At 41.3% G+C, this 13635-nt stretch overlaps 1 protein-coding gene across 2 annotated transcripts in view; it reads right to left on the bottom strand.

Annotated features, from left to right (window-relative positions):
• Nucleotides 1-1832: 1832 nt before the first annotated feature.
• The window catches only part of DARS2 (aspartyl-tRNA synthetase 2, mitochondrial), a 33928-nt gene continuing 22125 nt past the window's right edge, over nucleotides 1833-13635 (bottom strand). For both annotated transcript variants that reach the window (XM_063428157.1, XM_063428158.1), the window contains exons 13-18: nucleotides 12285-12347; nucleotides 12030-12179; nucleotides 10033-10251; nucleotides 9390-9500; nucleotides 5665-5740; nucleotides 1833-2375 (exon numbers count right to left, since the gene is read on the bottom strand). In XM_063428157.1, coding sequence (XP_063284227.1) covers nucleotides 2203-2375; nucleotides 5665-5740; nucleotides 9390-9500; nucleotides 10033-10251; nucleotides 12030-12179; nucleotides 12285-12347 — 792 coding nt within the window. In that variant the 3' untranslated portion in view covers nucleotides 1833-2202. The remainder of the gene's footprint in view (nucleotides 2376-5664; nucleotides 5741-9389; nucleotides 9501-10032; nucleotides 10252-12029; nucleotides 12180-12284; nucleotides 12348-13635) is intronic.

The following is a 13635-nucleotide window of genomic DNA, read 5'->3' as shown; positions in this document are numbered from 1 at the left end:
GAGCCTGTCCACAAGAGCAGGATGTCCTCAATATATCTCTAACATTTCAGAATGTATTGCTGGTATTCCATACAACAGAATTGACAACATTCTGCTCCCACCATCCCAGAATAAGATTAGCATAGCTAGGGGGACACAAGCCGTTTCTTACACCGGAATTGTTTGCCATTGAAGATAAAATAGTTGTCTGTAAGGACAACTTTCAGTAGGGACAGCACAAATTCCTTTTGAGGGTAGTTTCGAGAAGTTTGTTCAAGAAAGTAACACCATGCTAAAAGATCCTTCTCATGGGGGATATTACTATATAGTGACACCGCATCTAAACTTGCCAGCAATGTACAGGGGAATCTCAAGACTTTTTTTTTCCAGGACTATTAGTTTTTTTTGGTGTCCTGCAAATATGATGGTAGTGTAATTACAATAAGATGTAGAATCTTATCTATGAATTGGCTTTCTCGGCCAGGCACTTATTAAGAGACACTATTGGTCTGCGTGATGGATTATGAAAATTCTTGTGGATTTTGGGCAAGCATTAGAAAGTGGCAATTGTAGAGTTATGGCTAGATTACATTTTTGTTTCTCTTGTGAGGCTGAAAGTAACAGTTTTAAATTCAGCCAAATATTCTGTAATTATTGAAACTTAATGTGAGATAAGAGGAGGTCTCATGTATGTGCATAATGAACATATAAATATACATACCCTGCTTCAATAGTACAATGTTATCACCTTTGTCAGCTGGTTTGATCTTAATATTGGTATGGGTACCTAATTCAGACAAGGCCTTATTCATTAAGCATGTGACTATATTAAGCCCTTTAAATTTGCAGTGTCGTTAAATGCCAATGGTTTTATAAACTACAGCTCCACAAGAGTAATATATCGGATCACTTGTAGCTGTGGTTTGCAATAGTGGGTAGGCAGTTGTAGTAGTACAGCATAGTACATGAGTAGTGTTTTTTATGTAGCAGTGACTCCATGGAAGGTGGCCATAACATTTGGTTTTGTGATATTTTGTATAGTAAATCATATTGGTCTACTAAAACCAACATTATGGCAACATTATAAACTATTAGTTTTCATGCAGCCAGTCTGTTTTACTCCTGTATACCGTTACTTAGGTGAACAAAGGTACAATATTTAGGTGTAGAAAATTTGTCTACACCATTTTATTATTTTTCTATTAAAAGTTAAGTTTTAAGCTAATTGAGTAACTATTTAGCTTCAGGATTATCTTTGCTCTTTTCCATGTACTTAAAAGAACACTCCAAGCAGCAGAGCCACTACAAGCCGGCTGTGGAGATTATGGTGCCAGTAGTGTTCTGCCAGGGTAGTTGGTCAAACCATTTGCAAGCGTTGGACTAAGTCTGCCAGGTGCCGGTCTCCTCTTCTACTGTTGGATGCCAAATCCAGGGGCTCAGCACAGTGAACGTAAAGGAAGGTCTTGGCAGGATCATCCAGATCCAGAAGAAGTGACCAGTACCTGGTATACCTCAGGTAAGTGGTCAAGCCATTTCCAAATATTTTGATCACTTACCCTGGGAGAAGGGTACCATAACCACTACTACAGGAGGCTGTAATGGTACTTGGTGTGTTCCTTTTAATGAAAAGTCTAATACAGTGCCATGGGAGTTACAAAATATTAGATCTGTCCACGTTTTAATAACATGCTTAAATATCATGGACTGGATGTTCCTATTCATTAAGAAATTTACAAGCGTTATACATTATTATTACATGATCAGTAGCCGTCTGAACAGGCTTGGCTTTTAAACAAAAAAAATCCCAGAGCAAGATAAGAAATAGAGGATTAAAAGTAGAATAACTAGACAGAACAATAATTATGTATCCAATCATTTTATACCTGTTCTTTGGTGCAACGCACCATTCGGTTCCCACAAGCCAAATAACAACCCACCCATTATTTGACATGAATAAGCAGAATGTATCCACAGATAAGAATTAAAAGGAAGGAGTTTCATTGATCCATAAAAATGTATAAAATAAGCTAATCAATAGTTTGTAAACAATGTTAATCCCTGTACCTAGAAGATTCTAGAAGTGTCTGGTTTATCTCAGGACAGGACCCTGAGAACCTTCCATTCCATTATGTCCACCTCTGGTGGAACCAGAATCCAGGCTGGATAAGCCTTCCTTTTCCTCCAGTAGAATAGATGCATACCGGATTTACACTTCTTGCCCCATCAATTCCCACTGTCTGGACACCTGACCTTTATATGATACAGCTGGAGTACTTCATCAGACACAAAGTCTGGTGCGTTGCTCATCAGGTCTCGACCCCGGAAAGATTTGGGAAAGGCAATAACATCACGGATACTTGGCGCACCAGTAATTATTGCAGTAAGGCGATCAAGTCCTATGAAACAGGAAAATCTTTATTTAAAGCAAGTCACATAAGAGCAGTTTTAGATCCAACAAATAAAATTGGTTCCGTTACATAGAGGCCTAGATCTGGACCTCATGGGAAAGTATTGTTTTCTTTTTAATCAAAGATATGAATAAAAATGGATTTATACGCCTGCTTTATCCGGATATCCATTTTCCTTAGATAACATAATAATCAAACATTTATGTAAATCTTTCTTTTATTATGGCATTTGCGTTATGGGGTACAGAATATAAAGAGGGGGTACTGTGGGGTAACATGAGTAATTGACGGCAAGATTGTGTACAATACATCCCTAAGAAAGACTGCCAAAATTGTTTTTTTTGTAGGATACATAATAATACAAGCTTGGTTAATATAATGTTTATAAGAACAAGAATAATTGTTACTTAACAATGCTAGTTCGGCTACCCCGATGTATTCCTAAGGTATCAACATGTCTTACAGTGCTATAGGAGCCAGTTTGTATATAATGCAGCGAGAAGTCATAGTTAGGAAAGGAACAGGTTAGTAGTCATCGCATATGGAACCTAACATGCAAGAGTAGGTATAAGGAACGAATATATCATTACATTGTTTCCTATGCAGGGCTGCTTCAGGGTAAGCGTGCTTTAGGTAGGGTCATGCCAACTGGGCCATCGCTGGGGTTACTGAAGTAGGTGAAACTTCTACCGATTCTTATAATCTTTGCACACAACTTGTGTGAGATACAATAGCATTTTTAATTGTGCTTAGCGTTTGCCAGGGAATTAGTATGCAGTCTGCGGATTGGAACATAAAAACATAGCTGTATGATCATCATCTAGTATCTACACGAAAAGTGTTACGCAGCCTGAAGCAGGTAAATTTTATCATATGGCAAACTAAACTGAAAAGACTCACAACATGTGCATATACGACTAACTGTGCTTAACTATAGTAGCCTCACACAATATTACGTTCAACAGGTTACGGTAAGAGAAAATGGTAACGTCGTCGACAGCTGGACAGTTCCTAGTCAGGTGTGGTGGTGGTGTAGCTGTCCGTTAGTGAAGCTGCATCAGCCTATACCGTTGTTGGGCAGAACCGCCATGCGTGTCCGAGAGGTGGGGAAGATGGCCCCGGCAATTTGTAAGTTCCATAGTGATGGGACTTGGTGCGGACCTGCGGTCGTCGTCTGCCAGCCCCGGGCTCCCGTGAAGGCCGTCACCTGTGATCCACAGACTCGGTTGCTCGAGGAGGCCGGGTCTTCCCTATTTCGGGCGCCATGTGGGGCTCGGATGTTCTGCCGCCGCCAGCGGCGTGTGAGCCTCCGACGATGTGGTCGGTGCCGTGGAGTCTGACTCCATGTGGTCTTCAGCCTGGGAAGGCATTGTGGACGGGCCCCAGAGCCGCGTCCCCGTCTTTGTAGATAGAGCTTTGGGCCAGGGGGTGCATCTTTGAGCTTGGTAGGAACTCCGTTCCCTGATCGGAGCGGACTGAAGTGTGTTTTGGGTTTCTCTCGTCTCTTCCGCTTCTTGTCGGTTGGTGTCTTATGAGTCTTGCGACCGGTGAAGCTTGGTGCATAACAGGGAGGGTGCATTGGGTCAGGTGGCGGGTTCATGTGTCGCGGTTTGCTTTCAAGCTTCTGCTAAAAGGCAGAGAATAGCTTATCAAGGCGGACCTCCAGCGGCTCCAGTAGGCCCCTTGTGTTGGGAGACCCTGTGGAGTCCGCCATCTTGCCTGCAGCTACATGGAGTGGTCGTCGTGTACGGGTTACCTCTTCGTCGCTGGACAGCAGGTAGTGGGTAGCCGGGACCGGGATAACCCCCGCCGGTCCATAGGGGGGGGGGAACGTGGGCCTAGGCGCTGTCTGTGAGCCGTCGCCAGCAATGGAGGAGCGGCCGCCTTCCCCACGCCGGTTGTGCTCGTAGGCCTCGGGTTGCTTTGCCGGGTGTTCTGTTGTCGGTGCCCGGTGTTTGGCATCAACGTGTAGCCCTCGCCAGTGGCATTCCGTTGGTGTCCCATTTGCCGGGTTTTGAAGTCGATTTGTGGCTTTTTTCTCGGACAGTTCAGCAATTGGAGTGGGAGCAGCTTTGACTTGCGTCCGCTTAGCTTCGCGTCCAGGCCACGCCCCCAATAATCAAACATTTAAATTGAGTTAAAGCACTCTGTCACCATCTGGGGTCTTTCCACATTGTGCAAAGACACCCAACGTTGACTGCTCTGCTTGCAGTGCGGTGTGCAGGGTGTTCCTTGCAGCCTCTGCACTCTGCCAGGAGCACACGTCAACGTTGTATTCTTGTGCATGCACGATATTGCAACAGTGAGGTCCATAGAGAATCCCGTGGGATGTGGAGCAATATCTATGAAACTGTTAAAACTAGCAACATGGGAAGACCACACGCAAACCCCCCCAAAAAACTGGTACATCCTAATGATCCCCCCCACCAGTGGTCGGCGGGTGGGGTATGTTAAAATATTTAAGGGGAGGACCAAGTATCCCCCACCCACTAATCATGAGTTTGGGAGACAAGGATGTCCTCCCTCTTGATATATCACCACCCTCTGGTCACGTCATCGCAGTTCGGAGTCTGAATTACAAAAGCCAAACATTATTGAATTGCATAAACAATGTTCAGATTTTGCAGTCCGAAAGGCTCTGTAGGCAGCCATATGGTTATACCCCAGGCAGACATTAGTAAATGACCTTGATAAATATATCTTTGCATCAATTAAAGCACTCCACAGCATGGGGTGCGAGCAGGAGCAAACAAGAATTCACAGTCACTCTCACAGGGATATATTTGCTAAAATGAGAAGAGTCAGGAATTTGAATGGAATATCAAATTTAAAGGTCAAAATAGCAAAATTGGAAAAATCCTCCAAGTCAGCTATTGTTCCAGATCAACTACTTTGGCATTAAATTTAAACATTTCTGAATTTCCAACCATTCTTACTTATAACCCGAATAAGCGAATAACCCTATCAGAGTTTAAATCTTTCACGTGGTGTGAAACAATGTGACAGGTTATTATTATTAGTGTTTCAGGGACTCACACATTAGCTATGTACCATCACCCCCCAATTTATTTTATTTCTGAATTGTTAACAAGTGTATTCAGCTCTGAGATAATGTAGTTTGAAAAGAATTGTCCCTATCCAAACTGGAGTTAAATGACACTTTTTCTTTGAATTGATCATACATGTAATGAATATAATTTAATTTGAAGCACCAATTGTCTCAGCAAACTGGCTTTTAATTAATCATGTTGCTAAATTAAGTAAGCACAACTCTTACCTAAAGCAATCCCGCCATGTGGAGGAGCTCCAGATTCCAAAGCCTCTAACAAATGAGAGAGAACGTTCGCATCCTCCTGCACATAAATTGGAAAATAAAACCATGAGCTGTAATTCATGCAATACAGATACATCAGACTCAGGATCAATACTGCCATAATCACACAAAACCTGGTCCACACTGGTCATATATTAGAAAGTTAATTCCATAGATAAGGTCATGTGGACACTATATGAAGCCTGTCATGGTTTATTCAATTTTAAAGGGACACCCCAACCATCATAACTAAATATGTTTCTTTAAAGATAATGGTGCAATTATGGTCTGGTATTTCAACTCCCCTTTTTGCATATGAGCACTCGCATATCTACTTAAAGCATTTGCAGAGGGTATTTTGTGCTGGCAGCATCCCAGCCTTTTTCCGCTTGCATTTTTCCATTGTCTTGACCTTCGATAGTTTGCACGTTATTAACCAATACTTTGTATGGCCACGCTTTCATATGTCATCAAGCAAGGTAGTATCATCTGTCAGGCAGGAGAGGTTAAAGAGAAACTCCAGTGCCAGGAAAACAATCAGTTTTCCAGGCACTGCAGGTCCCCTCTCCCTCCCACCCCCCAATCCCCGGTTGCTGAAGGGGTGAAAACCCCATCAGTGACTTACCAGAAGCAGCGACATGTCCCACGTCGCTGCTTCTTCCTCCGCCACCGCTCCTCCTCCTCTGCATTACGTCGGCTGGTGGGCGAGACTGATCCTGCCCGGCATGCACATTAGAGCTCCCCCATAGGAAAGCATTGAAAATACTTTTCAATGCTTTCCTATGGGGAATTGAGCGGCGCTGGAGGTCCTCACACAGCGTGAGGACGTCCAGCGACGCTCTAGCACAGGTTTTCTGTGCTATGAAGGAGGAAGTGCCCTCTAGTGGCTGTCTACCCTGTACGGTAATTATTGCAGTTTATAAAAAATTACAATAATTACACTTGCAGGGTTAAAAAGTGGTCTGGGTGCCTGGAGTGTCCCTTTGAAGTAAATGGTGAAGAAGGGCTAGGGTTCAGACACTGTTCATTTAAGACACAGCAGGAGGTGGAGTGTGCTGTTCAGATATTGCAAGCTAAGTAAGGTAATGCCAAATATATTGTGGGCAATAAAAAAAAAAAAAAAAAAACTTTCAATTCTAATTTCCAAGATTGCAGGAAAAATAAATAAAAAATTTCCTGCGGATTGCTCCACAATTTTAACTTTACTCTGGAATTACACTAGTTTGTTATGGAATGAAAAGGCCGATTAGATATACACATTTTTACCCTCGAATACAAGTTTTGGGTCTTGAGAATTATACTCTCTCCAGCTACTGAAAGAATTCTGGACCTAATTCATCATCAGGAGTCTGAGCAGTTGTGAACGTGTTAAGGGACAGGAATCCTCATGCTTGCTTGTGGGAGTATAAATAACAAGTACCGTTTCTGTACGTATATTCTAACCTTATTTCTGTCTAGATACAAAGTCAGGTTGATTTCTATAATTGGTTATCAATTACCCAGTGACAGAACTAATGTAGAGAGTGCCTGGCGCAAGAACATTTTCTGGGTCCCCTCTAGTACAAGGGTGACCCCAAGGTAGATGCCCATCTATCAAAATCCCACGTTGCTATGACAGCTGGGGATCTACCATTTACCCATCCTTGCAGAGGTTGTGTTTGTGCATTTGAATGTAAGCATGTTTTTGTACAGAGTATGTGTATGCATGTAGAGTGTATTTGTATGTCCTGTTGCCATTTGAATGCAGTGGTGCATTCGCATGCAGTATTTACGTTTATATGCAGGGGTGTATTCATATTTAGTGTTCCTTTTAAATGCAAGTGTGCTTTTGTGTGTAGGGTTGGGGTTTGTATATAATTTTGGAGTTTGCATGCACATACATACATCAACAAATCGATGTATGTACAAACACACACACTGATATACACTGACACCATACACACACACACTCAGATACACACTCCTTGACACACAGATACACTCACTGACAGTTTCATACGCCTTGACATAGATATACACACTGTATATGTCAGTGTATGTTAAAGGTAGAAAACAATAAACAAATAATAGAGTCTCTAATAGATATGGGACTCTAAACCTGGTTTTGTACACAAGGTCAAGGAAAGTAAGAAAAATTATAAAAATACAAATAGTGACTCATCCAAAAAATAAGCTAGGAGTATAAATAGCCCAAATCGTCAGTTGCATGTGACAACAAGAAATGCCAAAAAAGGGAAAATAATACTTTGATAAATATGAATAGAAGGAACTATATGTGAGGGACGATTACTTAGTGGCAAGGGGTATATAAGTCGTCTGGAGGTCTCAGTCCCTGACGATGGTGCAATTACACGCACCGAAACGCGCATCGGGTTCGTTTGTCTTTTTGCTTTTCTGTTCACAATGGGAGCACTAGGTGTTTAACACCCACATTTACTTTTAACTTGTAGCTCGGAGTCTGTTTACTTTTTGACTTTACTGCTTAAGGGGTTAACTGGAATTTCTTAGTCTTAATATTTAGTGACAGCATAGAACATCCTTGAAGGTGTTTATGTAGGAGCTACAGGGTCTAACAGTGTAGTATTCCTTTCTTGTCTACTGATAGCATAGGGAAAGTTTAGAACACCCTCTAAGGTGTCTGTTCTTAGGAGCTACAGGTGCTAACAGTGCAGTATCCCTTTTTTTGTCCATTGATCTTTAGCCTATCTGCTATAGCCAACGTGATTTTTGATTGCTGAGGAACTTAGTAATTTTTAACTAGGGGCTCTTCAAGGACTTACAGTGAGTTTAGTGCTTACCAACTTTGACATATGTAGGAGTTGAAAGGTCTGTGCTGCATGACAGACCTCCAGACGACTTATATACCCCTCGTCACTAAGTAATCGTCCCTCACGTATAGTGTCTTCTATTCATATATATCAATAAAGTATTTATTATTTTCCCTTTTTTTGGCATTTCTTGGGGTCATATGCAACTAACTATTTGGGCCATTCCTCTATTTATACTCTGAGCTTATTTTTTTGGATGAGTCACGATTTGTATTTTTACCACCACCTCTGACCCCTGTGTGTCGTTCCTTCACATTTGTGAAGATCATCTACACACAGTCTGTTTGTTTTATATGTTAAAGGTACGTGTGTATCTGCGTGTTACACACTGATACATACACACAAACTCGGATACACATATTGATTACACTGACATATACACACGCACACTTTATCACATTTAGATACACACATGCATTTATTGATTTTTTTTTATAGCTGCCACCCTCCTGTTAACATACCTTTTGTGTGCAGGAGAGTGACTTAATTTGAGTCCTGCCATTGCCAATGGGAGTGTGGGTCTGGAGCGGTGTCTACTTTTCTTCTCCCCACTCCTATGCCACCTCCCTCTTTATGTAGTAGGAAGTGATCTGCTTTTCACTTCCTCGTGGAATTGCCGATACTACAGCTGCCCGGTTGTGCTGTTAATGGGCCACTACAACCCTGTTCAGCAATACTCGCTGGGGGGCCTTAAGTCCTTAGGCCAACTGATTTGCCCCCTGAGCATGCAGGCCCCAGTGCAGTCACATCGCTGGTATTTCCCCGTTGCAACTACCAGAATTCTTAGTAAGTAACATTCACAGTCTCTGTATGAAGGAATATAAAAGCAATACCATCGCCATCTGAATGGAAGTCTCTTACCTTTAAGACATGTTCTAGGACCCAACGTTGCAAATCAGCATTGTGGATACGGATTGAACCCCCTCCAACTTCCCAACCGTTTAGAACCAGGTCATAGTGTTGACTACGGACCTGTAAGGGTAGAGCATACAATACTCTTGAAATTTGTATATAATCCATACATTAATGTTATAGCATCACGAATGACCCAAAGTCAAGACCATGAAGTTATCCGCTACATGCCATACTGCTAGGAGATAGTGATGGATCAGGTTTAACCTTCCAGCTGTTTGAGACTACACTTCCCAAATACTCAGCCAACCATACTAAGAAGTAAAATCCACATCAACTGGAGTGGCAAAAGCTTAGTCATTACCTTGAAGATAATCGTGATTTGAGGTCTTTAAAGGATGATCCCCCCCCCCCTCCTCCCCTCCCCCCCTCCCCTCCCCCCCCCCCCCCCCCCCCCCCCCTCCTCCCCTCCCCCCCTCCCCTCCCCCCCCCCCCCCCCCCCCCCCCCCATTCTACTGGAAGAAAACAAAGGAATAACATAATGGGTTGGGTGTGTATTTACAACGCGATACAGAAAGCTAACTGAACTCTTTCCCTGAGCCTTTTCTCCTTTGTAGTGGCTCTTACAGTCAGCAGAATTTTCACCTCTCACCTTCTCTGGTTCTGTGTACAAAAGATCCATGTCCTCAGGATTAGGGGCTGTGAAAGGATGGTGGGTAGATTCTAGTTCCTGAGTGTTATCTTCCTTCGGGAGAAACAGGGGAAAGTCCACCACCCACAAGAAATTGTAATCGGTGAGACTGCGGAGAGAAACACCACATTCTTCCAGACGGCAAGCAACATCTAGCCGAAGTTTCCCTAATGCTGTGCACTGAGCAGAAAGATAGAAAAGGAAGAAGAAATATAATTCTCAAGAGCCCATAAATAATAGTTATAAAACGAAAACACTGACTTGATAAATTCTTGGGAGATCTTCCTCCCCCCAGACACATGGCTTGTGCTTCTCAGTCGTTACAAGGCAACTTCAACTCTCAAAGCACTGAGTACTCCACCAACATTAACAGTTATAGTTCTGATACTTTTTGTAGGGGGAAAAAAAATATATACAAACCCCTGTCATTATAATCTACAATATTTAATTTCCTAGTGGAGAAGCTCAAATGCCTTCACGTGATTTCTGGAACAATGTTGGACTTCTACCATGCCACTTCAACACACCTCAATATGAGGTTTGATCACCTACCCCCACCAGCATCTTTTTTTTGGAAGAGGGAGGTGGGTTAAAAATGTTATTCACCACTTCGTATACTCGATTTGCATATATTTGTGCAACTCTGCTTCGCTATCTCAATTACTTCATCGCAGACCTAGTCTACTGACACTCAATATATTTTCTCTGTTCGACAAAGTACCCTAAAAATCTTCTCTTTATCAAACGGAACATGATTAACACAGTTCAGACTGTTCCATGCAGAGTGAGCTCTGTGAAACGTTACACTATATTCCACCAAACTAAAAAGTCTCTCATACTGCTCTGCCACTCAACTGCTAGCCAGCATCGGACTACGATCTGCAGACATCTACACACCCTTTTAGAGTGACACTCCCAGACCCGTTATATTAATATAGGTTCCCTGAACTCATTTGGGTCAATTATTTTTGATGAATCAACCTTAAAATACAGTTCATAGATGGAATGCCTGTTTTGACTTCGTTTTTTTTTCCTCAGAATTCTATCATAATCCTGAAATTCCCCCTAGAAATAGAAGTAGATGTTTCTCCAGATCTCTACAAACACTGCTGGCACAGTTCATTTTTTTCCCCTCAAAAGTTTCCTAATAATAGGCCTCAATTTGACAAACTTTCTAAACGATTCAATACGGTTTGAAAAACGTTCCAAACGATTTATCTACAACAATTCTCACAGACTTTAATGGAGGTTTCTGCAGGTAAATCATTCAGAAAGCTTAGTAAATCAAGGCCACAATATCTACAGTATATTTACATCTTTACTCAGGAGCGGTTCTGGTTTTGTATGGAATTGTCAGATTACTAAGGAAATATTCCAAAACAAAAACAGGAGTGGATCTGCTAAGGAATAGAAGAAGAAAGACGTGTTTCCATTGGTTCTTCTATTTCCCAGGAAGGCTATTGAGGTTACACAGTAACAGGAGATACTTACGGAGATCATCAAGTATATTATGAAGGCTTGAACTTGGCATTCAAAGTGTGAGTGGCCAATTAAAACTTTTAGTTTAAAATCAACACAGATACACACTTGTGCCTTTCTTCTTATGTTCCCTAGCAGATCCACCCTGGTTTTGTTTTTGGATTTGTGCTTGAAGACTGAGGCAGTATTCAGGCTTGAGTTTTCTGTGTAAGGGAAGTTCAATTTTATCCTGTTAATTCTTTGCACTGTCTTGCAATTATTTAAGGGTTGTTCTGGTCTACATATCTAAAGTCTGTAACAAATCATGTATACTTACTCCTTAATTTCCATGCCGGTGATACATTAGCAGGAGAAACAATCATACTACGTCATATTAAGATGGACGTTCTCAGGGTGGTGACACTTTGAGAAGCGTTCCACATTAAATTACCAATGTTTTAAGTTCCAGAACAGAATACAATACACATGCCCAGACTCACAACTCTATCATGATCCCCAGCTGCCAGCAGGATGAGGTCTTCAGCCTTGGCTCCCATCGCATCGGTCAGGTCTTTCTTCAACTCTTCACTGATTAATTTCTGCAGAGATCTCCAACTCCCATCGGACTTCAGTACTAGGGGCATCACATCCTGCAAGGATTTACAGTGAAAAGAGAAATACAAATCATTCTCACGCAACAAACTTCAAACAAAACAAGAGTCTGTCCTATAAAGATCCACACACCTTCTAGTTACCTGTTTATACTGATCTTTAATTATCTTCATCATGGAATCCAAATCTTTCCTCTTCAGATATTTCTATTAAAACAAGATATCAGAAAACAATGTCAACCTAATGTCTTTCCTTAACAGAGAGAAATAGAAAGATGAAGCGAATTAAATGTGTTAAAGGGTACTTTCTTAGTATCATCACTTCAGCTCATTGCCAAGGTTATGGAGAATGTTATCTTTCTTGTCATACAAACTTTAAATTATAAGTTTGGGGGAACACATTCCCTCTAATCCCGTCTTCCAGAGAGACCCCAGCCTCTGCATGTGCATTTGGTAGTGCAAATGAAAGGTATTTATTGCTTGGTTCATAAAACCAGGCAGCAATATGTCTGATAGTTTACTTAGCGATTCTACTCTTCAGATCGAATGAGTGCCATTATATATTCACGTGAGGTTATAAATTAGAGAGATGTTCTAGGAAAACCTGTTCCTCCAAGTCATGTCCAAAGATTGCCCATTTACATTGGGGTGTGAGATGCTAATCTCTTGGGAATAAGCAGTTTTATGTTAGGGCCACTGTATCGGAGTAACAAGATGATGCCATTCCATTGCTCGGGATAGAAGATGCCTGTACAGTAAAATGACAAACTCTGGTGATGAACGCTCATTAAAATGTGCTTCCCTCCTACAGGAGAGCAGTACTTTATTCATCGAGCCTTGCCTTGGAAAACATCTGCTGTTCCTCTGGCAAGTAATAACATTACTTGGAAATGAACCAAAATTCTATGAGCTTCAATACAACGTGACATGTGGTACAGGGTTTGATTGTTTTACATGCGCGGGACAATCTGCAGGGTGGAAGCTCACAAACAAGATGGGGTTTTAATTCAAAAGAAAATGTGCAAATCTGGATTTCAAGATTTGCAATGGAAAACCTCAAATCTGCATTGTCAGAGTACACTGGGTAACAATTTATAGGAAAAAAAAAAAAAAAAAAAGACGACAAACTCTGAAAGACCCATTTCTGAGATATTTTAGACATTAAATTTCCTCATTCCTCTACTCTGCTTACATATCGTAACATAGGATGACACTAGACATTCAGTAGTATTGAGATCTAAAGTAGCTGATATAATATCAGGATATAACATTAAAAATTAGAAATAGTTAAATAGAAATATCTGGCTCAAAAGAGAAATGTTACAGAGTTCAATTTCTCATGTTATAATGATGATTTATTTTAAAATAGTAAATAGTTAACCCTCATAACTTTCATATTTGTGTCTAATCATTAATCTAACGATATTGTTGCACAGTTTTTATTATTATTATAATAGACATACTAGCTCACAGTAAAACCACAAATGTTTGCGAA

This window comes from Pelobates fuscus, chromosome 7 (assembly GCF_036172605.1).
Source record: "Pelobates fuscus isolate aPelFus1 chromosome 7, aPelFus1.pri, whole genome shotgun sequence".
Lineage (NCBI taxonomy): Eukaryota > Metazoa > Chordata > Amphibia > Anura > Pelobatidae > Pelobates > Pelobates fuscus.
The sequence above is the reverse complement of the archived record's forward strand: the minus strand, read 5'-3'. Positions and strand labels throughout refer to the sequence as shown.